The sequence below is a fragment of the Lepisma saccharinum genome, chromosome 15, assembly GCF_977018435.1.
Source record: "Lepisma saccharinum chromosome 15, izLepSacc3.1, whole genome shotgun sequence".
NCBI lineage: Eukaryota > Metazoa > Arthropoda > Insecta > Zygentoma > Lepismatidae > Lepisma > Lepisma saccharinum.
This window is the reverse complement of record NC_139243.1, coordinates 20,867,670-20,894,342: the sequence shown is the minus strand read 5'-3', so window position 1 is coordinate 20,894,342 and position 26,673 is coordinate 20,867,670. Positions and strand designations below refer to the sequence as shown.

At 40.1% G+C, this 26,673-nt stretch overlaps 1 protein-coding gene across 1 annotated transcript in view; it reads left to right on the top strand.

Annotated features, from left to right (window-relative positions):
* The window catches only part of LOC145999418 (glycine receptor subunit alphaZ1-like), a 91,328-nt gene extending 64,870 nt beyond the window's left edge, over positions 1 to 26,458 (top strand). The window contains exons 4-6 of the mRNA XM_083136374.1: positions 17,710 to 17,908; positions 24,083 to 24,272; positions 26,107 to 26,458. Coding sequence (XP_082992500.1) covers positions 17,710 to 17,908; positions 24,083 to 24,272; positions 26,107 to 26,316 — 599 coding nt within the window. The 3' untranslated portion in view covers positions 26,317 to 26,458. The remainder of the gene's footprint in view (positions 1 to 17,709; positions 17,909 to 24,082; positions 24,273 to 26,106) is intronic.
* The last annotated feature ends 215 nt before the right edge of the window (positions 26,459 to 26,673 follow it).

Sequence of the window (26,673 nt, the reverse complement as noted above, 5' to 3'; positions counted from 1 at the left end):
GAACCAGGTGAAAACAGGCAGCGGCGTCAAACTCTACAACACCCTGCCCAAAGAGTTTGTGTGGGTGGACGACGTGCGCAAGCTCATAGACCGATTGTTCGTTATTGCAGGAGAGGAGAATGCAGGCAATCGTAATTTCTACAACGAGAAGGTTGGCATCGTGGACATGATCAGCACCAAACTTTCCAACTTCATCGTGAACGAAGACAAGGGCATAGGTTACCTCATCAAAATCATCAACACGCTGCCTCCGAGATTCTGGAACGTGGCCGAAGGAAAAGGACTCGTGAACGACATCATTAACAAGTTACCTTTCGAGATGCATTTACCCGGCTACCAGTACTGCGGACCGGGTACCAAACTCGAGAAAAGATTGGAGAGAGGAGACAAGGGTGTGAATCCGTTGGACGCCGCATGCAAAGATCACGACATCGCCTACAACACCACTCGCACCGATCTGGATGCGCGTCACGAAGCAGACAGAAAGTTAGAGCACGCAGCTTTCGAAAGATTTGTTAGCAGAGACGCTTCGCTGGGAGAAAGAGTTGCAGCACTGGGCACCACCATCGCCATGAACACAAAACAAAAATTTGGATGGGTGTGTAGAAATAAAAAAAATTCTCGAACCTTGAAAAAAAATTTCTTCGGTATATAAATAACACTACGTAAAAAAAAAAAAACTCCAGTTGTGTTTGCCATCTTATAAAAAAATGAGTAAACAATCACTAGACGCCCAAGCATTAAAACAAATGCTAAATTCATCAGTCGAATATGTAAAAATTCAGGAATTGGAAATGGACAAACCTTACACGATAACTTCCGGTTCAATTGTTTCTACCCAGTATGGTCCCAAGGCGCGTCTGTTGCTCAACGCACAATACAGTCTATTTTTACCAGATCGATACACTAACATGTTATCCGACGAGAAGCTAGCTATTTTAATCGAGAACAAAACTCGAATCGTGTACAAGGGTACAAAGGAACTTCTTGGTAAGAAAACAAAGCACGTAATAGAATTTGTGTAACGGCTCTACGCGGAGTATATCCTTGAAAAAAAAATTACACGGAACAAAAAAAATCTCAGAACATTTATATATAAATAACATACCGAAAAAAAATTACACAACACAAAAAAAATCTCAGAGCATATATATAAATAACATACCGTGAAAATAACATATAGAGCATCAACATGAAGCCCAAAGGTGTCGTGTACCAGATACCATACTCCAATCTGAAAAATCTAGGTGCCCTCGATGGGTTACTCACCAAGAAACAACGCGAGAAGAAACGTTCTTGCTTGACGAAAGGACACGGAATGAAATTACTTCTCAGCACACCTCAATTGAGACGCTTGCAGCGTTCGCGGAAACAGCAAAAGATTGGAGGTTTCATATTCAGCATCCCAGCCATCCTGGCAGCTTTGGGGGCCGTTGGAAGTTTGGCCGGCGGAAGTGCCGCCATCGCGAAAACCGTCATCGACTCGAAGAAGAACAAGGCCGAGTTGGAAGAACAGAAACGTCACAACCTGGCTATGGAGAAGAAGGGGAAAGGTATAACCAAAAAACAAAAAAGCAACCTCGATGCTTTGAAGAAATATAAAAAAAAGAAAAAACCCTGTCCAACTTCGATATTGAATCTCTGATCGAACTGTTGGGAATAAAGAACTTCAGGGGTGTTTTCATGTCCGATTCTCTACCCTCTGCTGTGAAGAAAAAGGAGTATGGCGTGGTCAACCTGGACAGTTACAAAAATCCTGGTACACATTGGATATGCTACCTCAAAATTGACGATAACAATGCATTTGTTTTCGATTCGTTCGGTGGCACACCACCTGCCAGGTTGGTGAAGTATCTCAGTGTTGCCAACCTCTACTACAATGACAAACGCATCCAGGGTTTCACCGATGTTAACTGCGGCCACCTATGCCTTTCCGTTCTCGCATACATGTCTAAAATAAATAACCCGTCGGTGGAACATTTTCAGAAAGCATTGTGGAATCTTAAACATGATGGGCGTGTTCCATCTCACGAGCGAATCTTCGATCTTGAAACTCACGCTGCACGACGACATCGTCTATCCTAAATCCGTAGCTCTGCGTGCATTCTACAGCATGTACCTCATACCTAACGTCACGCAGCACAATAATAAAATTAGTGTCGGAAGCGAACACATCGTCGTCACGCCAGGCCAATACAATCTTTCCACTTTGCAAGCTCAGTTACCCAAAGGCACGTACCTTTCTCAAAATTCGGTCACGCACAGAGTGGAAATCGTGTCGGCGACGGAGACCGTGGACCTGGGCACCATGCGAGAACTTTTAGGTTTCGAGAACGACACCAAACTCGAAGCTGGCATCAAACATACGGCAACCAACATTCCTAAATTTCTAGCCATAGAGACTCTAAACGTTCACTGCAACGTGGCGGAAGGCATGATCACAAAATCCTCGGATGGATTGTTAGGAAGTCACAAGCAGACAGGAATCATAGCTACGTTCAAACCCAGTTCCGAATTCATGGAACCGATCATCTACACACCCTCTTCGCCGATCTATTTTCCAGTATGCCGCAACCGCATAGACGACATAGAGTTGGTGGTGACAAACGAGAAAGGAGACGTGGTGGATTTCGCAGGTGCAACGACCACTGCCATTGTGGAGATCAACGTATAATAAATAACACGCATAGTGAAAATGGAGCAAATCGAAAGTTACGAATTGCAATCTTTCCCTCCCAACCGTCGCACGTTCGCCAATCTCAACGAAGCGAACAGGGAGATCGAATACGACGTGGACGTAGGCGATGGGTTCGTTCATCCTCACAGAGCGGACCTCTACCTTCAATTCGACGTGGTGAAGAAGGAAAGCGGAGACGCGTTTCCGCCCAATGCAAATTTGATACTCGTGGACAACTTCGTGCCTCACCTGTTCTCGCAGGTGGAGGTGAGGAAACACAACACCATCATCGACAGAATCGATTATCCAGGCATCACGTCGACGGCAGTGGGAACATTGAAATTATCCAAAACGGATGCAGCATACTACCAGGTGGGAGGATTCGAAGCGGGGACCAAAATATCGACTAGAAGTCACACGGTGCTTTTTCCCATGCGTCTGCTGCCGGGATTCTTCTCGGACTACAAGGAGATCATGTGGAAGGGTGGACTGAGGATCACGTTTCGAAGAGCAGCCAACGACAACGACGCACTGATGCGATACACCAATTTGAACGCCGACGGCACGCCGATAGCCAACACATTACCTGAAGCGGCCAAGTGCGTCATCCGGAGCATGGAATTGAGAATGCCGATCGTGGAATACGAAACAAACTACGCCCTCAAGTACAAAGCGGAGATCTTGAAGAGTCCGCAGGTACCGATTCACTTTCACGGTTACCAGTGCGTGCAGAAGATGGCGTCGGGAAGTCACATGGAATTTGACGTGACGACACAGTTCAACAACATACAGTTCGACATGCCAGATTTCGTCGTAGTGCTCTTTCAGACCGGGCGCGATAACAACCAGGAAAAAGATTCCAGCAAGTTCGACGACTGCAAGATCAAGAACGTTTATCTCAAGAACGGTAGGAACGAAGTCTTCCCGCGCGAGAATTACAACCTCGACATGACCAAAGACGATTACCTCAAACTTTACGAAGCTTACACCTCTTTCAAACGCGTGACCGAGGGAAGCATGGACATGTACTACACGCCCAGCGAATTCAAAACCCGCAGACCCATGTTCGTCATCAATACCACGAAGAGGAAGCAGGTGGTGGTCAACGATCGAACCAACATCAAGGTCGTCTGCGAGTTCAACAGTCCGTTGCCCGAGGACACCGTATGCAGTGTGATCCTGGTCGCCGAGAAGTCCTTCGTCCACGACGTGAAGAACGAGAGGGTCACAGAGCAATTTTAACAAGTTTTTTACATTTTTTTCTTGCACAATAAGAAATTTTTGTACTAGCACAATCAGTTTCAATAGCACAATACGAATTTCACTAGTTTAGATCAGTTACAAATGTCAATTTCATCAGTTATCAGTTACAATATCTTTTTTGCACTATAGCACAAGAGACAAATCAGAAAATTTGCACAAAAAAATTTGTTGTTGTTTTTTTTACACGAGAAAATTAACAATAAAATTCTTTTTTTTATCGTTTCAGATGCTGTCGAAACATCAAAAACACATACACACACACTAGAAAAAAAAGCATGCAACTTTATTTGTAACACACACACATACATTCTCCATCTTCATCAAAAAAATATTATAATAAACATAATTATTTTTATCTATATCTCACAATAAAACTCTATATCCAAAAATATTACAACATCAAAATAACACTAGAGTCATTAGTACACGTTGCATGCATTACGGAGGTCCTCTGTAGGGTTTCATGGAAGTTTGGGGGGAAAAAAAAACACGTGAAACTCTACAGAGGTGCGGTTATCTAGAGCCGCAGCCGTTAGAACCTTTTTGGGTTGGGCACCACGCACCCTGGCGGGGTTAGGGGCCAGGAATCTTAAAAAACAACAAAAATTATTTATTTGTTTGTTTGCATCACAATACGAAAAATAAGAGGCACCAGCGCGCGCGTATGCATGTGCAGCACATCGTTTCCGCGAGAGAGGTTTACAAAAATCACAATATACATTGGCGCCCAGAACTTGGAAATAATGCATATTTGCTCACCACTGTTGCCAGCTCTAGGTCTCTCTCTTCATCTTACAGCAATGTTGGTATCTCTATCTTTTTTAGTTGCAGGTGGGTTGCCAACACACTCTAGTTAATAATGCTACATATTATACACACACACGCACACACATACTGTGTTGCCATCTATTCATCCATCTCTTTCTCTTTTACGGCTGTGTGTGTTTGTTGCCGGTTCTCCTTGCCCAGTGTATGTATGTTACGCCAGTATATAAATTGGTTAAGTTCTTGCCAAGTAAAAAAAAAGCTGTAGGTAAATATTAGCAACATTGTCGGTTGTTTAACTTTTCCCCCTCTCTCTTTTTCTCCTCTTTTTTTTTGTAAAAAGCTATGGCAAAAATACCAGTAGGTTGGCAACACTGCTTTATGCACTGTAAGGTAAGTCTTAAGCAGTGTTGTCAGCTCCTTGCTTTAGGTTAGGTTAGACCAAAAAGAAAACCTTGGTGATTTTTTCGAGTAAAGTGTTGGCAACACTGCGAGCACACAAGTGCCAGCTCCTTGCTTTAGGTTACATTAGACCAAAAAAACCTTGGTGATTTTTTCGAGTAAGGTATTGGTCACACTGCGAGAAAATAGAGCTTATGCCTTACAAGAGCAAACCATTAAAGCGAGCCTCAAGTAGTGTTGCCTGCTTCTTGCTTTAGGTTAGGTTAGACCCAAAAAAAACCTTGGTGATTTTTTCAAGTAAGGAGCTGGCAACACTGCGAGAAAATGAGGCTCATGCCTTACGAGAGAAATCCATTAAGGCGAGCCTCACCGAGCCTCATTTTCGGTTTGCCAACCGGCCTTGCTCCCCTACTAGTATGTTAGAAGAGTTAAACAGCAGATGTGAGCAGTATGGAATGAAGATTAATGTAAAGAAGACAAAGGCAATGGTTATAGGACGGAAACCAAGGAATATTAATGTGAGAGCAAACAGTGAAAGAATCCAGCAAGTGGATAGCTTCAAGTACCTCAGATGCACTATAAGCAGTGACATGAGCTGCAACCAAGAAGTGAAAATGAGAATCGCAATAGCAAAAGAAGCTTTCAATAGAAGAAAAAATGTTTTTTGTGGACCCATGGACATAGGTCTAAGGAAGAGATTAGTGAAATGTTTTGTGTGGAGTGTAGCACTATATGGTGCAGAAACCTGGACGTTGAGAAGAAATGAAGAGAAACGACTCGAAGCTTTTGAAATGTGGACATGGCGAAAAATGGAGCGTGTAAAATGGACAGACAAGGTAAGAAACGAAGCCGTACTGAAAAGAGTTGGTGAAAAAAGATCTATACTGGAGACCATCAAGAAGAGGAAAAGAAACTGGTTAGGACACTGTCTAAGAAGAAACTGCCTGCTAAGAGATGCCTTGGAGGGAATGGTTGAAGGAAGAAAAGTCCGTGGAAGAAAGAGATATCAGCTTATGGATGATATTAAATTAACTGGGTCGTATGCTATTACGAAGCGTAAGGCAGAGAACAGGGAAAGCTGGAGATTGCAGTGAAAAACCTGCCAATTAGGCAGAAAACAATGAATGAATGAAATATTGGAGAAGCAAAAATGGACTCCTTTACACAGAAATAAACTTAATAGTCTGATAACTACATAAATGTGTTATTAGAAGTGAAATGTTAATTCTGTGGAATAAATGTTTTTAAATCAAATTTAGGATTATATTCACAATTTTAAAACGAATATGTCTTTTTATATACCACTTTTCATCCATTTTTTCACCGCTATAACACCGATATTTTATATTATTTACCGCTTTTGAACCCGAAATTAACTCCGTTTTTGTACCGAAATTTTGCTTTTTTATTTACCAAAAATATGTGCCTCTACTTATTATACATGGAATTAAAGGGAAAACTATGAAGAATTTGGAATTATTAATACAAATATTAGTTTCATGTGTTTTAAATAACATATTGTTCCAAACCTATTACTTTTTAAAACTAGAAGCGTGTTTTTATGTGTGGTGTCTCCCCCATAACTTAGTTTTATTACCATAAGAAAATTAAATTAATTCAAATCTCGTTCTAATTGTCTCATTGATTATTTCTGTATCTTAAGCTCTGAAGTATCATACTTCATTTCCGAAACAAACCTTAGTTTTAAGAATCTATTTATGATAATTTTTATAGCATTTGCATTATTCCACAATCCTACAAAGTAAATGATGTGGATGGCGTCACACCCGTCACAGGTAAAAGGTAAAGGTAAAGTGTTCCCCTGTGCATAGCACCACGCCATGAAGGCATATAGGGGGTGTGGGGGTAACGCCCCACACTTTCTTGATCCGGTCGTGAGTGGGGGTGATGTGATCAGCATCACGCCCCTGACCGCCTTTACCTCCCAGGGTTTCCCCCAGGTACTCATGTTAGAAAAGTTCCCGGATTTGAACCGGCCGGGGATCGAACCCGGGACCTTGAGCATGGTAGTCAGACGCGTTACCGACTTTTTTTTTTTTTTTTTTTTTTTTTAACAAAATTTTATTGTATCAGCATATATACAAAATATGTCTGTTTTCTTACATAAATTCTGTTAAAGTATTGTATAGAATTTTTAACATAGTAAGTATTATAGTAAGAGTCCCATTTTGGCTATCTGATACAATATTTTTGGCGTAAACATGCATTTGTACCTGTAATATAAATATACATTTCTTCATATATTTAATACCTGTTTACACTTTCACACCACAAGTACATAATTATTGTTTTCTAAACAACACTGAGGTAGTTTCCAAAATACTCATACATTTTTGGATATTGTAACATTTTCCATCTAGTTCTTTTTAAATACTGTGTGAACAAAATGCTATTGCTCTCATACTTTTTACAAAATACATAATATATTGTATTAGCTATTAACCAAATTACTGCATTGTTTTTCTTTTCTGGAAAATATTTGAAATCTGGTCTTGTACACATCGACGGTTGAAAGTATTGGGGTGATGTTCGACATATTTGTCCTAGATATGTCGTTAGGCATTTCCAAATTTCCTGTACTCCATTACATGTTACTATTCTATGCTCAATGGTGTCTATCTCTCCACATATGTTGCATTTATCAGTTGTTAGTCTATTGATATTATGTAAGCGTTCATTAGTTGGTATAATATCATGTATTACATTGTACCAAACACTATACACTGATGTATCCAGAAATTTCTTATTTAAATTTTTCCAAATATTTTGCCAGCTGTTATTGGGAAAATGTTTTTCAATGCGGTGAGTTGGTATCTGCAACTGTTTGTGAAACAGTGTATACAAGTATTGAGAGAGTTTTACATCTTCACCTTTTGGCGGAAGCACCACATAACTGAATTCTTGCATCAAACTTCGGAGATATAACGGTCCTTTTTTCAATCTCCGTAGATCTGGCGGATTTTGGGGTGGAAATTCCTCCGTCCATAACTGTATCCATAATGATGTAATGGAATCTTCGATGCCATAGAGCGTATAGGATCTTGCCAGGAATAGGGATTTGCATTTGATCTCAATATTTGTGAGCTCCAATCCTCCTTTTAGTTTCATTTGCCATAGATTGGATAGTGGTATTCGAAAAAAATGGCCATACCACATAAACCAACCAATTGCTGAATTCATTATTCTGAGGTATTTTTGATTGATTGGGATCACTTGGGCCGTATAGTTTAATTTACTAAACATATATGTTTGCAAAAACCACACTCGTTGTATCATGTTCAACTGTCTGCTTCGCATTTTATAACATTGTATGCGAATGTCTCTCGCTATCTTTTGCCAATTGGATTCTAACATTTGTTCCTCGTCCCTGTGAAAAATTATTCCTAATATTTTAATTTCCTGTACATATGGGATCCCTATATCTGGATATTTTTGATCCCATGTGCCAAAGGGTAGCGCCTTTGATTTTTCCATATTTATTTTGGCCCCACTAGCACGGCAGTATATATGTATCGCTGCCATCATTTTTTCCATTTGCTCGTTTGTGGTGATACAAGCGGATAAATCATCTGCAAAAGCAAACACTTGGTTTTCCTTAAAGGCGTGTATCGCGTCGGGAGTAGTTTTCCTGATATATTGCAGCAAAGGATCCAGGGTTAAAGCAAACAAGAGCATACTTAGTGGACATCCTTGCCGAATTGATCTTGTTATATTTATTGGGGACGACAGGAATCCATTGACCATTATCCGAGATGTTGCCTGTTGATAGAAACCTTTCAAAATATTAATAAATTTGTCACTGAATCTATATGCCTTTAGCACCTCAAACAGGTAGTCATGCGACACTAAATCAAACGCTTTTTTGAAATCAAAAGCAAGCACACATGCATCAAGTTTCTGCACCAGATAATAGGATATCAGATCGCGAATCCCTCCAACTGCACTGAATATGTTATGCTTTTTGCCAATGCATGTTTGTTTCTCGCTGAGTATCCGTGGTAAAATTAACTTTAACCTATTTGCTAAGATCTTTGCCATTATTTTATAGTCACAATTTAGTAATGTTATTGGTCTGTAGTCGTCTACTTGTTTTGCATGTGTTTTTTTCGGTATCAATATGATGATGCCTTCATTTTGTAAAACTTTTCCATTTTTAAAGGCATCTTGTATGATTTTGATTAGTTCATATTTTATAATCTCAAAAAACTGCAAATAAAACTTGTAACCAATACCATCTTTTCCTGGTGCTCCTTTAAGGTTGCATGTTTGTAACGCTTCATATACTTCTTCTATTGTTACTTCAGTATCTAAAAGTTGTCTATCCTCTTCTTGCAAACCATTAGTTAAAGAATTCAGTATTGTCTCTCTTGCTTCTGCTTCCCCCTCCCCGGTTTGATAAAGCTCCCCATAATAGTCATAAAATGTTTGCATGATTCCTGGCTGACTCACATGCGATTCTCCACCTGAATCCACAAGATTGTTGATCATGAGTGTTTTTTGTTGTTTTTGCATCTGTACATAGTGATACATCGAAGTTCTTTCATCTTGAATTAAATTCTTGGAATTGGTTCTTATTGTTATGCCTTCCATTTGTTGCCTCTGGAGTGTTAAGATTTTGGCTTTATACTGCTGTATGGCTTGGTAATTTTTGGTGACATCTCTCCCTTGACATGCCTCGTGTAAACACTGGTAATAAAAGTTGATCAATCCATTTCTGTCTTTTGCATTTTCTTTTCCATACCAGCAGAAAAATGTTTTTAATTTTGGTTTTACATATCGAACCCACCAGTCATTATGATTACTGTAATACTTTTGTTGTTTACACCAGTCGGCCCATTTTTGTGCAAATATTTCATTGATATGTGGAAGCTCTAATAACTGTAGGGGAAAATGGGGTAGCCCCGGACATGTTCACACAGTGATGTGCTTCTTGGTAAGAAGATGCAAAATTGTTTTAAAACAAGCCTGAAATATTTATTTGGAATGTTATCTTTATTGACAAAGCAAAGTTATCGAAGGAAATGCAAAAAGAAGTACATAAACAAATGACAATACAGATCGCTACATTTTACATATTTTCACATATTGGCGGGTACCACCGGACACTTAAGATAATTGAAAAAAATCATATTCTACACTTGGAAGGAACAATATGAACACATACCCAGGAAGTTTACAGTGATCACATGTGTAATGGATATCAGTTGATTCGATATCGGTGCAGTTGTCATGGGCCCAGCCATCGCAGGATCGACACTGAATCCAGCCTTCATTGAACGTTTCACCGCAAATGATGCATTCCGTTGTGCTATCCTGTTCGTCTGGTCGTATGTCCTCTTTGTTATTGTCACAAGCAAGCTGATCGTGGCCCATTAGCTTCTTGTGTCCTTTCTTTGCTAGTACATGTGTTGAGGTCTCCTTTCTTTCAAGTTGCTTCTTATATGGTGAAGATGTTAGTATCTCACTCACTGCAGTTCTTCTTGTTCGTGACGCTAAACGTCCCTTACGATTTTCTGGTAATGGTGATAACTTTTCAATAATGGAGAGCCCTTTGCTAGTTGATGGACGAGCGAGGAGATTCAGGTTCCTCGGTGACATGTAGAGAACGTGGATCCACTGCAGACGACGGAGAAGAAGCAGCCCCCGTTGCCTCCACCGCTGCTGAAGTTGAAGGTTCTGGGTCTTCACAGGTTTGCGGAGTGTAACATATTTCAACGCGAGTCACGTTTGCGGGCAGGTGGTCAATGTCTGTGAATATATTACGGTTGAATGGATATATTTCAGTGCACGCAAATCTATTGAGAGCAATGTCCATGCGACACACCTTACGGTATGCCTCTGCAACAGGGTGTGCTACATCATAAACGGTTATCTTTACTCCAGCATTCTTGCGCATCCACATCGAACAAACTTCATTGTATGCTCCTTTAAACGGTTTCATAAAAGACCTGTCAGGGGGCTGAGTCTTGTGCGTGGTATGTGGAGGAGTACTGAGCATATGAATACTGTGATCCCTCCCATATTGGATCACTTTGAAATCCTTATGACTGCAATGTCCGTCAACAAGTAGCAGAACTGGAACGCTATCACACAGTATCAAGAACTGCTACATTTTGTCCGGTGTTACCCTCCAATTGCCTGTCCGGCGCTACCCGACACGTACCATTCGACAATAACATGCCTCATACTATCACACAGTCAAATATATACTTGCGGTTTCACACACGATTTGTTCAAACCCTAACCAGTACACTGACAACTATTTGTGTTTCATTTACTTACCTTTATAATAGCAATGACCTTCCTTAAGTTACTTCGGGACGAACACCGCATACGCAGAAACAGAACGGCTTGCAGTACGTCCGCTATTCTTCACCGACCAACTCCTACTACTTGCACGTGCAGGGTAGAACAAAGTCCCTTCTTTTTCTGCTGATACAGTATTGCTAGCTCATACCGCAGTTTCGGAACTCACACTGTCCGATGGTACCCGATGTCCGGGGCTACCCGATTTTACCCTATATTTAGCTTCCAATATGAAGGACCCCTGACTAGTTTTGTTTCTTCCAGGTTAATTGCCATTTTTACTGCCATATGATCAGTAAAGGGCACTGGCAATGCTTCTATGGATGTTATATTTTTTATTTGATCTGTATTTGTATATAACCTATCGATTCTCGATCCAGATTTATTATTAAAATATGTAAATATTATATCCTGTCTCTTCTGTAACCAAATATCTTTCAAATGCAATTCTTCAATTAATGTTGCAAGGGCTGGACTCTTTTGATAAGCTCCTAAACAATCGCTGGGATTTAATACCTGATTAAAATCACCCCCAAATATTATTTTAGATTCATTTAACGGTAGCAAATATAAAATGTCCTGATTATAAAATTGTTCACGTAACTGTCTATTTTGATTGCCTGATGGGGCATAAATATTCACAAAAGTATAGTTCTTACTTTGAAAGCTAATGCCTCTCCCATCTACTAACTTTTTTACATTAGTAATGGTTAGGCCGTTTCTAACAAGTGTTGCTGTCCCACGGCCATTGATACCAGTATTAACTACAGCTTCGTAACCATATATTGATGGAAAGTCACACATACAAACTTCCTGCAAAAACAATACGTCTATGGAGTGTACCCGTACAAATTCTTCTAACATTTTACATTTCACAGGCGAAAAGATTCCATTAATATTAATAGTACATATTCTAGTGGTATATACCATTAATAAATGAATAATATAGCACACAGTTAATAGTACTTTCCGATCGTCCCTCATAACGTTGAAAAAAAAATGCACACAACAAATGAAATATCAAATTAAATTTCCCTTTTTAGGGTTTACTTCTTCTGTTCATTACTCTATTCATACCTCCTACCTCTCTCACTGATCTCCTCTTCGCTACTGTGTTCTCGCTACCTTTCGAAGTATTTTTCGTCCGTTTTTTTGCACCCACCTGCTGAGATTTTTTCCACTTTGACACTGAAGTGACACTTTCGTCACTTTCTTCTTCTGTATTCAATTCACTTTCCAGCTCACAGTCTTTTGATGGTCCCTTGTCCTCCTCTTTTGGGACGTTGTCCTTTGCAGCTGGGATGGGAGGAAGATCAACTGAGTTTCCTTCGTCCTGCATCTGGTCATCCTGCATTTCTTCACTTCCTTTTTCCTCTTGTTTGTCTAGGTGGGAAGTTCCCGGTTGTTTTGTGTCCATCGGTAATATTTTCTGGTTGTGTTCTTCCTTTGTGGTCTCCGTATTTACCGGTGGGAACATTTCCACCGGGCGGGTGTCACTTGGCACATTCTTTATCCCCTTATCTTTCATTTGTTCTTTTATCACATTTTGTAGACCTTCCGACCTGTTTTGATTATTATCTGGTTGGAACTGATTTTTCACGTTCGAGGAACTCCCCCTTTCCACTACTATATCACTATAATTTCTCTCTCGGTTTTTATTCACACGAAGCGTTGTTATCTGACGACTATCACATTGCCAGCTATCGTGTCCTTCTTTTCCACACACCCTGCACGTTCTCGGCTGTCCGTCGTATATCACATGGCATTGATGAGATTTTACTGTAATGAACGACGGAATCGGTTTTTTCAGTTCCATTTTTACTATTCTCACCCCGTTGTAAACTTGATATTTAAAGTTTTCAGACCACGTTTCTTTGTCTATACATTCCACCTTCCCAAATTCCGTCATTTTTTCTTTCACACAGTCATCATCTAGTTCTAGTGGTAAGTTAAACACTCTTACCGCTTTTCTTTCCCTCCCCGCATCACTCAAAAGCACTTTTACAGTTTCACCATTATCATAACAAAAGTTTGTTTCCGGACCACATTTCTCTAATATTCGCGTCATTATAACTTCTCTGATACATTTTACGAAAACACATCGAAAATGCGTAGGTATTTGTATTCCCAAGATCTCATCTACGTGGAGTTGAAATTGTCCATGAATAAAGTCATGAATTTCTCGCGCCGACGGCCTCGGTGCCCCGAACGGAAAACGTATCTGGATGGTATTTTGTCTAATAATATTCATCTTTTTACTATTCTAAAGTACTTTTCCAATTCTACTTACTCGCCAGCCAACTGCACCAAACACCACAAGCAACACGCACACGGCACTCCCGCTCGTTGTTTCCTGAAGGCAACTTTTCACTGACCTTCACGGAGCAACTAGTTTCCGCGTCTGCTCTCTCTGAAGGCTTCCACGGAACCTCAGAATATTAAAAAATATATGTAATGACAAAATACAGTTTTTCGTTCAAAATTGGTGTAAAATAAAAATAAAGTTTGAATTTTGCATGATTTCCAGAATAATTAGACTCAGCGAAAGTATCGCGCGGCATTTTTGCAGACCCCGTGAAAGACCAATATGGCGCGAAAGTATCGGCTGGTATAGGTAGATGAATTCCATATATATATATATATATATATATATATATATATATATATATATATATATATATATATAAGTCGTTAGGGCGTCTGACTACCATGCGAGAGACCCCGGTTCGATCCCCGGCGGGGGAGAACCGGCACTTTTTCAACCTGTTTAAGCGACTCCGGCGCCCACCCAGCGTCGTATAAAGTGGGTACCTGGAGGAAACTGTATGGGGTAAAGGCGGCCAGGGACGTGGTGCTGATCACATCATCCCCAGCGCGGCCGAGATCAAGAAAGTATGGGGCCCTAACCCCACACCCCCTATACACCTTCGTGGCGTGGTGCAAAGCACAGGGGAGCACTTTACCTCTTCTTTTATGTCTCGAAAACCCCTTAGTGACAAATGAAATGTGGAACTGCTTCAACAGGAGATACCGGACAAGAAATGCTGTGAAAGGTTGGAACCACAAAATAAACGTGAGCTAGATAAACAACATCCAAGAGCGGAAGTGCTCATAAAGAGCTTAAAGGGCAAGGCAGAAAAGTCTAACGACATGTTTCTATTTCTTAGAATAGAAATGAACCTGGAAGTTGGAAAAGGGAAGAAAAGTATATTTACACGCACACACACACACACACACACACACACACACATATATATATATATATATATATATTTGGATGAAAGGATGGCAAGGAGCACTAACAAGGTACGTACCAGGAGGTTGGTGATATTCCTAATTTTTTTAGAACAGTGAAATTTAGGTAAAAGTTAATTGACGAAGCTTATATCAGTTAGGAATTGTGCAGTCGTGTACAAATGCAGGCCACACTTTTATTATTAAGTTATATGCAAGTTGTATGCTTCGGCGACGATTTTAACCATGTCGAATTTTCTGCTCCAACTGAGACCCACAAGGCACTGACCAGTCTCAAGTGTGGAACTGAATCCCTGTTTTAAAAAATCACTAAAAAGGCCCAGGTAGTGCGAGAGAAATGTGTAAGTCCCAAGGCAGAGAAATGTGTTCGCAATTAGGACACAGATAATTCAGTGTTATTCCTGTTCAGGAAGCAAGTGTTCGCAATTAGGATTGTTCGGAACTAGGACTGTTCGCAATTAGGACAAGTGCTGAATCCTGCCTTGCATATGAGTCATTCCATGTGAAAGTGACACATCTTTATTACCTAATTTTATTTTTATTCAAAGTATCACTTATTATTAGGGGCGTGCATATTTCGTTTTTGACGAAAAAACGAAATTTGAAAAAACACATTGTAGTGTTAATTTTTTATGTTTTTGAAAGGTGTGAGATGCATTTTGTGACCATATTTTGTCACGAAATAATGCGAAATGAACTGCAAAAAGCGAAATTTACTCTTAAACACGAAATTCAGGGTTTATTCACCGACGCGACACCTTCCGAGGTCTGAATTATCCTGAGAGTTATGCAATTCCCGGAAAAATTATTATTTTTGCTGTTAATATTGGAGAAGCAAAAATGGACTCCTTTACACAGAAATAAACTTAATAGTCTGATAACTACATAAATGTGTTATTAGAAGTGAAATGTTAATTCTGTGGAATAAATGTTTTTAAATCAAATTTAGGATTATATTCACAATTTTAAAACGAATATGTCTTTTTATATACCACTTTTCATCCATTTTTTCACCGCTATAACACCGATATTTTATATTATTTACCGCTTTTGAACCCGAAATTAACTCCGTTTTTGTACCGAAATTTTGCTTTCTTATTTACCAAAAATATGTGCCTCTACTTATTATACATGGAATTAAAGGGAAAACTATGAAGAATTTGGAATTATTAATACAAATATTAGTTTCATGTGTTTTAAATAACATATTGTTCCAAACCTATTACTTTTTAAAACTAGAAGCGTGTTTTTATGTGTGGTGTCTCCCCCATAACTTAGTTTTATTACCATAAGAAAATTAAATTAATTCAAATCTCGTTCTAATTGTCTCATTGATTATTTCTGTATCTTAAGCTCTGAAGTATCATACTTCATTTCCGAAACAAACCTTAGTTTTAAGAATCTATTTATGATAATTTTTATAGCATTTGCATTATTCCACAATCCTACAAAGTAAATGATGTGGATGGCGTCACACCCGTCACAGGTAAAGGTAAAGTGTTCCCCTGTGCATAGCACCACGCCATGAAGGCATATAGGGGGTGTGGGGGTAACGCCCCACACTTTCTTGATCCGGTCGTGAGTGGGGGTGATGTGATCAGCATCACGCCCCTGACCGCCTTTACCCCCCAGGGTTTCCCCCAGGTACTCATGTTAGAAAAGTTCCCGGATTTGAACCGGCCGGGGATCGAACCCGGGACCTTGAGCATGGTAGTCAGACGCGTTACCGACTGAGCCACCTCGGCCACAGGTAAAAAATGTTTATAAACAAGTATGTACAGTAAAAACTGCATATCCCGGAACCTCTATAAGAAGGAAACCTGTAAATACGGAAAAAAAAAGTCCCCAGAACGGACCGATTTTTTACCTGAAAATGACCTGCTTAACGCGGAAACGGAACACATTTAAAGACCAACGAGATGTTTTTATTCTCAGTAAGACGGAAATTTCTTCCTTTATTTTTTTCGCTCGCAAGAAAACAATGCAATACTGTAAGTGGAACACGCCTCTGTTGCCACTCGCTTATCGGTAACATTGTCGATATGAAAGAATGCGCTACAATACTCATAGCTGTTAGGATTCCGTTTCTTTCTTTCATCTCTTACCCTCTTTCTCCACCTTTGTTTGTCTATTTCTCCTGTTCTTTCGTCATCTTTCTATTTTTCTTGTTATCTCTCTGTTTGTTTCCTTTTTCTTCACTTTTATCTTAATCTTTCTTCACCTCTCTTATTCCATCTTTGAATCTTTCTCTTTCCCTCTATGCACATCGCGCTACGACGCCAGGGGTCCCGGGTTCGAAAAGATACATAAGTACGTACTGCACGTTCTTACAATACTGTAAAAAGTGAACCAACATGTTGCGTAGTTACATAATTGTAATCTCTGCTATGCTTATTGCGACTGTATCGCATTTTTATTCATGTACGTAAATGCATTAGTACTCTACATTATAAGTAATGCGAAATGTAAATCTGTCTTTCCATTATTTCCTGCAGCGTTCTATACTGTATTTAAAGTCAACCCTGTATCAGAAGGAAAACTGTTAAGACGGAACATTTTGCTCGGAACCATCATGTTCCGGGATAGACAGGTTTTACTGTAGTACTATTTTTAGAAACTAAAAAGCATCTAAATGTCGAGAAAAGTTCGCTTTGTGAAAATAAAATAAAATTGTTTCAGTAAACCCATATATTTCACAGAGTTTTCTGAAAGACCGAGGAAGGCCCCAAAGTCAAGTCTCAGAAGTGTCACACCCATCACAATTACAAAAAAGTGTGTTTTCTGTAACTGAAAATTGAGATTGGGAAGGAATATTCAGAAATTAAATAACTTTCATCAAGAAAAATGAATTGATAGAGTTACATATTTGAAGGTGCTAAGAAAATAATTATAAAATTCATGTAAATTTGTCTGAATATCACACCAGTTATAATGGAATTGCTCATACCTATATACAAGGCATAGGGTGAGTTAGCCTAAGTATGCAACATTACACACAGCACAATTTTCTCTCATTGCAGGCAATTTTTCGCGTCTTGTGACACACATCGTTCTCACGAGGGATCTCCACAAATACATCTTATCGGTATACATCCCAAGTTCCCTCTTTGTGCTGGTGTCGTGGTGCAGCTTCATGGTGTCTCCAGATATGGTGCCCGGGAGGGCTGTGATGATAGTGACAAGCCTTCTGTCGCTGATCACAATGCTACAAACGAACACGTAAGTTATGCTTATAACCACATGGTGAATTTCTGTACTAATTCCCATCCACTCCAAGAACGAAGTTAATGTTAACAAAACCACGTGACTTGTGATAAATAGTTCCTTTCTTATGTTAGTTCTGGTACAGTGCCTTGAATAATGTAGTGTGGAAAACGGACGGTTCTGGCCTCTCTGGCAGGTTTCATTCAGAATGATACCGCTGGTGTCGGTACAGGTGCATGGCATTCTTCTGCTTATAATGGAAGTAAATGGAGTTTTCCCTGCAACGTCTGATACTTTTTTTTGTAACATTTATTTGTATCAGAAAATTGTTATGATATTTGGTACAGTAGTCGCGAAAATATTAAAGAACATTCTGAACCGTCGATCATGACCTGTCCTTCAGTTTTTATTAGCAATACGGAAGAAAACATAGGTATGAATTGTTACTCGTAACTCGTAATATGACAATCACGAATAAAAATGCAATGTTCTACTTACCAATCGACATGAATGTAAGCAATTTGTTGATAGAGATTACAAGGTACATCCTAATCGGCTACTTGAACTAGATGGAATGTGAATAAATTATTTCGAATATCTACATTTCGGGAAAATGATTTCATAATGACACTATTTCGATTTTATTAGCATACAAAAATAAAATTGTGTACACAATCCAACGTTTGACGTCCCTCACATTGCGATGTTGCTGCTCGTATTGCGTTGCACATAAAACATATTTATGTTACTTTTCTGTGTAAATTAATGCCATTTCGTGACTGCAAATCACTCCACAAATGTAACTGTTTCCATCAATTCACGTACCGCCTTTCAAGACAAACAAATCTACACAATATATTCCAAAAACTAACTAAGCCGCATTACTTTCATAACAAAATTAGCACCTGTACGGATCGCACTGCCATCTATGTTGTCATCGTCTCGGGAACCAGTTTCTTGGGTCGTTTTCCACACTACGTTATTCAAGGCGCTGTAGTTCTGGTGTAAGTAATGAATATATGGGGCGATTCCTTCATGTAGGAAGTGAGGAACTTCCTACAGTTCATTTGTACTTATTTCGAGTTCTCTACCGTTTAGGAGTTTAATGCATGTTATAAAATTTTTAAATACTCAGACCAACCTTCTCTGGATTAGCAATCCATTGACACATAGAGTTACAATTCCCAAAGGTCAGCGTATCGGCGCTGCTCAAGCTTGGGAACTCCCCGTCCCGGTTACCCACACCGGGGCACCGGTCGCCCCGACCGGGGAATGTGCGAGTGACACCGCCGGCATATTTCCCATCCCGGCTCAAGTGATTGTCACGACAGAAACTGAAGATGCAAGTCACGCATCTCCGGTTGACAAGCAGTTCGACATTAATCCGGACCTTACGCCCATCCAAAAACAACAATTATTGCATCTCTTGAATAACTATTCCCACGTTTTTTCTTGGTCCGAAACTGACGTGGGTCGAGCTACAAATTACGTAAACCGCATTCGCCTAAAAGACGATGCTGTTTTCCGATCAAGGCCGTACCCGGTGCCCATTCATTTGAGAAAAGAAATGAATGAGGAAATCGACTCCCTGTTACGGCAAGGGGTCATCCGGGAATCTACGTCCCCTTACAACTCGCCTGTGTTTCTCGTGCGCAAAAATAACGGGAAATACCGCATGGTGCAGGATCTTCGTGCACTGAACTCGAACACCATCTTTGATGCGATTGGTATGAACGATCTCAAGGAGACTCTATATCAAATGGGCGGCAAACGTTTCTATTGTAATCTTGATTTGCACCAGTCGCATTTTCAGTTACCCCTGTCGGAAGACAGCAAGCCGTATACGGCATTCACAGTGCCAGGAAAAGGCCATTTTGAACTTAATTTTGCGGCAATGGGCGCAAGCACAAGTCCTGCAGGATTAACAAGATCGATTCACTTGGCTTGTGCACAAATGGATCCTTCCACGTTCGCCTCCTACATGGATGATCTGTACTGTTTTGCCGACGAGTTCTCGGTTTTATTGACCACCTCGAACAACTGTTCACGTGTTTAGAGTCGGCCGGTTTGAAACTTACCCCTTCTAAATGTTCCTTCGGTTATAGCCAGATCATCGCCCTCGGGAACCGAGTTGGCCGTTTCGGTTATTCTATCTCGGATAAGATTATCGACTCTATTACGCACTACATCCAGCCCAAAACCGTGCGTCAGGTGCGCCGCTTTTTGGGTCTTGCTTCCTACGTCCGGCGGTATATTAAAAACTACTCGGACATTGCAGCACCGCTTCAGGTTTGGTAGGAAAGAATAAGCGTTTTCAATGGGAAAAGGAACAACAAGATGCCTTTGAAGCATTAAAAAAGGCTCTTATTACGGCCCCCGTTCTCTTGCCGTATAAGCCTGACAAAGAAGTTCGGGTTTATACTGATGCATCGACTACCGCGATTTCCGGGATATTGACGCAACAAAACTCTGAAGGGGCGTGGCTCCCTTGTGCGTATTGCTCACGAAAATTGAAAGATCACGAGACTAGGCTCGGGATCATTGAACTTGAACTGTTGGCCATTCTTTATACGTTAAAGAGCTTCAGGTTCTATCTTTTAGGACGCCACTTCTTTTTGTTCACCGATAACAAAAGTATAACGTATCTGCGCACCGCTAAATCTCTCTCCCCTAAACTCTTACGTTGGTCCTTATCGATAGATGAATATTTTTTTACGGTTTCCCATTGCCGCGGTACTCAAAATCCGGCGGACAACTGGAAGAGACCAAGGTTTTATTCATGCAGGATAAAACCATTGATATTGCCTCTCATCAGCGCGCGGATGAAACCCTCGGCAGTATCATTCGCATTTTGGAGGATCCACAGGGGGAGGGCAGCCGAGCCCCCGCCTCCCTCCAACGGCAGGCGTGTTACCATTCCATCGAAAATGGGTTGCTCTATCGGCTCCATCGAATGGCCTCGGGCGCACAGAAGCTTCTGTGCATACCGACCGCCCTCCGTGACACGGTGATTGAATCTCTCCATTCATTGCCGACCGGAGGCGGCCACATGGGTTTTTCCAAAACTTACAATCGAGCCCTCAAAGAAATTTGTTTTCCCTTTATGAAGAACTTCATACAGCGGAAAATCAGGGAATGCGCAGTGTGCCAAGCGAATAAGAAGCCGCCCGGTTATCCGGCCGGCGAGTTATTAACTTATCCGCCGCAAAAACCATTCCAATCCATCGCGATTGACTTCAGTGGCCCTTATCCCGCTTCAGGACCGCTCAGACATAAATACATACTCGTGGCGACCGACTTTTCAACCCGGTATATGGTCCCACGTTCGACTCCCGACGTGTCGGCTCAAACGGCGGCCGACTTTCTGTATGAAGAGATTATACTCCGGTTTGGGATCCCAGAGACCATCCATACCGATAAAGGAAGCGCATTTACCTCTAAGCTTTTTCAGGAGTTGAATGAAAAGCTAGGAGTAACCCTCAAGTTCGCGCCCACGGCGTGTCATAATTCCTTGGGTATTCAGGAGAAAGGACATTGCAGTTTGCAACAGATTCTCAACAACTATGTAAATTCGTCCCACACTAATTGGGAAATGTATCTTGTCTATGTACGATTGTCTAGGTTAGCTACTGTCAAGAGTTGACTGCTCTCGCCTGCTCCAGCAGCAGCCCAAAGAGTATGGTTACAGGCTTGCTGCCGCTCGCTGAGGAATATCGGCGTCATCCTACAGACAGATGGGTGAGGGGTGGAAGGGTTAGTGAAGGAAGGGGGTAGGAGGTTGCGAAGGTCGGCGAGGGCTGAGGAACCAGAAAGTTGTTCCTCAACCACCGTTGCCAATCCCAGAAAAATGGCACCAAACCAAGCTCAGTTTGATCTTTGTCGACACTTAGCACCCTGCTTTTGCCATAATGGTAAAATCTAGCATAATCTGCAAACGCCAGTCCCTGGGAGAGGGAAATCGAATTAAAAGAAATATGTTTTCAGGAAATAGAACTAAAATTATGTCCAAATCTTATTTCTACTTCACCAGCGGACATGTATGGGAGTATGCAGATTCAGTGGCAAGCTCTTTTACAACCATGCCGCGATCCATCCTCTATATTTTCCTCATTCTGCCCGATTTAGTTCGTCAGGAAATTTGATGGTAGGAAATCGGCAGAAAGTTTGGTTGGGGGTCAGCAAATTTCTCAAACCTTTTTAAGTTCTATGTTGAACCCATGACGTTTGTTGCAGCATTTTAAACAATTTTGGGAGAAAATTTGCACAACTGTTAAGAATAAGTAACGCAAGTTCAAAACTCTAAAAAAGTACATGCAGAATTACAATTATCCAAAAAAATAATTAATAATAAATCCTAGCACAATTTAGAAACATTTAGCATAATCTCGAAGTTTAAGCAGCACTTCTTGTTAGCGTCAATCCACACGACGACGGGGAGGAAAGGGGGGGGATGGACATTCATGCTAAATCTGAAATATCGTCAATGTTATTTTCATCGCTTTTTTATAGGTTCACATTTAAATATTTCATAGTTCAATGCGGAGCAAGGGCCCCTTGCCGTGCCTTGAGCATGGGCCTGCACCTAACATTCTAAATGCAAAGGATAGCACAAGCAATACGTGTGAATGTAATTGAACGCATTTTTCAATTCTTTCTACACTCCGAGAAAGCCACTGGAATATATTGGTCGTAGCGGTACGTCTTAAAATATAGGGTGTACACAAAGTGTCTGACACATTTCAATTATTAATAAATTAGAAACTAATGAAGATACAAATAAAGTGGTGGCAATGATAGATTATTATTTTAGTGGTCGTGCCCCTCGAGAGGATAAGGATGTACTGAGGATTGAGGAAAGGTTCAGTAACCTTGGTTCCTAATATTAAACCCAAGGCGTGTTTCTATTCAGACATGAGAACTTGAGGAGATATCCTTGATAATAATAAATGATATACATGACATAGAATTTAAAATTATAAAATACAAGAATAACATAAAAGAAAAATTATAAGAATAAGAATAGGATATAATATAATAGAGTAAAAGAAGAAAGAAAAAGAGAATATATTTATATGTTTTAAGGTCCTTAGACCACGAATTTTCTGAAACCAGCAGGTTAACTGATGTACAGTACAATTATTGATGTAGATATGAATTTCACAAATGTACATTGAGTAAGAAGTATTGAGAATCGCTTTTAGATGAAGCGAGATTATTTTAGTGAGACAGTCCTTAGACCAGTTGTTTCCAAAATAAAAGGGGAATCTTTTTAAGAGCAGGACATCAGTTCCTTAGTTTCTTCTTCTTACCGTAGAATCGGAACTGGAGCTGGGACCTATCATCTTCTTCTTTGTCTTGTATCAGACATGAAATGATCCCAGTTGCTTTCTTCTCATCTTGGGTAAGATCCTTGGTCACTCTCCACATTCAATGGGCATTCAGTCCTACTCAATATCTTCTTATGGCTTCTTCTTCTTTCACTAAATATACTCACTCAACACTGTATCCTTTGTGTGATGTATCCTTATAAGTTCAGATAGAATTACATCTCATTTTGCACTATCACAGGTTTCCGACAAGTTTTACTTGTCCTCCAAAGCCAGGGAGATTAGGATCATGAGGGTCTCGCACGATCCTTTAGAGATGTAATATAATACCGTCTTCTGTTTATGGACGTTGGATCTTCTTCATAAAACTTCAGTTCATTTTCTTTCTCTTTTACATCACGCAATGATAGATAGATAAACTCAAATAGTTTTGTGTCCTGTGTCAGTACACTTCTGTATGTTCTCCTTTTGTCGGCTTTTGCCTAAAAACAATGTCTGCCGCATATCCCCAGAGAGAAAAAATCCAATGGGATTGTGCCTGGTGACCTTCGGGGCCAACGAATAGGACCACCAAGTCAAATCCATCTTCCCGGAAAGCGTTCGTTCAAAACACTTCCTATCGAAGTTCCTATTCGCGTATCGCCATAGAGTTAGGGAACACACGTAACGCTTTGCAGCGAAGCGAGACTTTCAGGATGTAGGTGTCCCATTTCTATTGCCGGTGACCGTACATTTCAGGAACGCATCGTAAAAACCCAGATTGTCGGATACATGCATTTAGCAATCTACCATGACTTTATTCAGATAGCAATGTTCCGAAACTGAAATTTGAATCTTAAAAATGTTTTCTTTCTCCCCGCAGATCGGAGATACCACCATCGGTACATCTACATGCTTTAGTAGTGTGGATTATAATTTGTATATTCTTTGTATTTGGCTCGTTAGTCGAGTACGCCATTATTCTTTTCGCCTTGAAATGGAAGAGGGACATTAGTTCGAGCTCCAGATCTAGCACCACAACTGTACAAGATATTGACTCTAGCCGACCAACAGTGAGTATCAAAGGTTATGAAAAACTAAATATGCTGACCAAGGCAGTAATTTATTTTATTAAAAACATAAACTATACATAACGTTTCAACCTTCTAGCAAGGTCTTCTTCAGACTCTGTATCAAGTGCAAATGAACAAGGTACAAAACAGGAATATATATATATATACATAAAAATCACTCCCCTCCAGACACAAGATTAGTAGAAAGTTGTTTTTTCTGGAACATTCCCGCAAGTGGCCTTCCCTAGTCAACTGTACTTTCACCTGACAGGCGATTTAGATTTGTACTTGATACAGAGTCTGAAGAAGACCTTGCTAGAAGGTTGAAACGTTACGTTTAGTTTATGTTTTTAATAAAATAAATTACTGCCTTGGTCAGCATATTTAGTTTTTCATAATCATGGAAACAAGGCTTAATGGTGTTACAAAGGTTATGGAATTAGTGTACATTATTGCATGTGCTATAAGTCAACGGAAGATTTAGCCGACATGGTGCATTAGCATTTGTGTAACAAATTTCGATGTCAGCTAAATTTCATTTGTAATTTGGGCCCTTTATATATAGGGTGTCCCAAAATAATGTTTACACTCTTTAAACGTTAATAAGAGGAACACTAATAAGAGCAATGGTGTCACATGTCTTAGAATTTCAAAATAGCCGCCATTGGTAGCAATACAGCTACTGCAATGCTGTAGAACAGGTCGACAAACAGCAGATATGGTATCCACGGGAAGGGAAGCACAATAGCTTCAATCGCATGTCTTGTAGTGTCCGTGCCTTTGTGGTGTATACATCATTCTTCACACTTCCCCACAGGTAGAAATCTGTGTTAAATCAGATCTAGGTGGATGTTCGACACTTCTTACGTTTATCGAAAGAAAAACTGCTCACCTCTGCCATTTTGTGTACTAATGACTACCGCCTGGTGGGCTGTAAGGGAACTAAAAATAACATATTGCCTACACGCGCTCACACACATTCAATGTATACATTGCAGCATTAAATACGGAAAGTCAATTCAAGTAATTTCAATAGTTTCTCTACTATTAAGGTTCAAAGAGTGTAAATATTATTTCTGTACACCCTGTATATGCTGCCCAAATTACCAATAATAATAATAATAATCAATATTAGACTACTTCGATTACTTTATGGAATCCATGTACGATTTCTACTTTACAATAACAGGAATTCAGTTCTATCTAATTGAATTGAATTGAATTGAAATGTATTTATTTAAGTGGTATAACAGTTTAGCCTTTATACAACTTTGTGATTTAACACACATGCATAAAATTATTTTACAAAATAAGGTTAGAATACATAAAAGAGGGTTGCAATAATATGCATTCAATACATACATCAGAATTAAAAAGAATATACGTATATAAAAGTCAAGACATACGTAATTGTTCTCAAAATAGCCTACATTTTTGTCGAATTTAATTTCCATATATTGGAATAAAATGTTTGTAATATCCATAAAAGAGCTCTATGCAGTGGCGGCGATTGGGTTCCAAAACTAGGGGGCAAGATGTCAAAACTAGGGGGTGGGCAAGAACAGTTTACTTTCAATTGGTATATAAGGTTTAGCATAGTTCTGGGGCAAAAGTGGCAAGAAGTGGGGTGACAACTGCGCCCCCCCGGCCCCTTCTAATCGCCGCCATTGGCTCTATGAATAGGATATTTTAAGTTGTTACACACACACACTCATGGTGTTGATATTTCTCACGCTCATACAATAAAGTTACAATCGTTGAACGGTGCACGTAAGTAGTTCGAATAAGCTTAGCAAGTCAAGCATAACAAAGTTGACTTTTTGTTTCGTTACAGTTTCACATGAGAGTGGGGAAACTGAAGTTCTGGGCAAGGAAGATTATATCAGGAATGCGTGTTCGGAAATACAATGGAAGCAACTGGTCCAGGGAAGATTCCGCATCCATTGTCTTGTTTCCAGTTACCTTCGTCATATGTGCAGCTTTCTACTGGACAACGTACCTGCGAAAAAGAGAGGACGCCAATTCACAGAACGAGTGCCTATGAAGGAAACAGTTTCCATTACATGCAGTGTTGGCATCACTAACAAACAAAACCACTGTGCAGAGTGAACGCAGGGAGAAGACCTGATACTCCATCTTCGCTTTTCAATACACTCTGCTACCGTTTGCTTAACTAGTGCCACCTAGCGGTTGAGATTGTAATTTTTCTTGTTTTTTTTTTATAGTGTGGAGAGAAAGTGTGAAAGACAATATCAGTTTATACAAGACCCTCCACCCAAAAAAAAAAAAGTGTTGCTAATTCGGAAGGGCCAAAAAAAACTATTTTTTCTATCCGTGTAATTCGTTTGGTTTGGTTTGAGTTGGTGTTTTAAGTCCACTTTATGCACAGTAAGGCTAATCG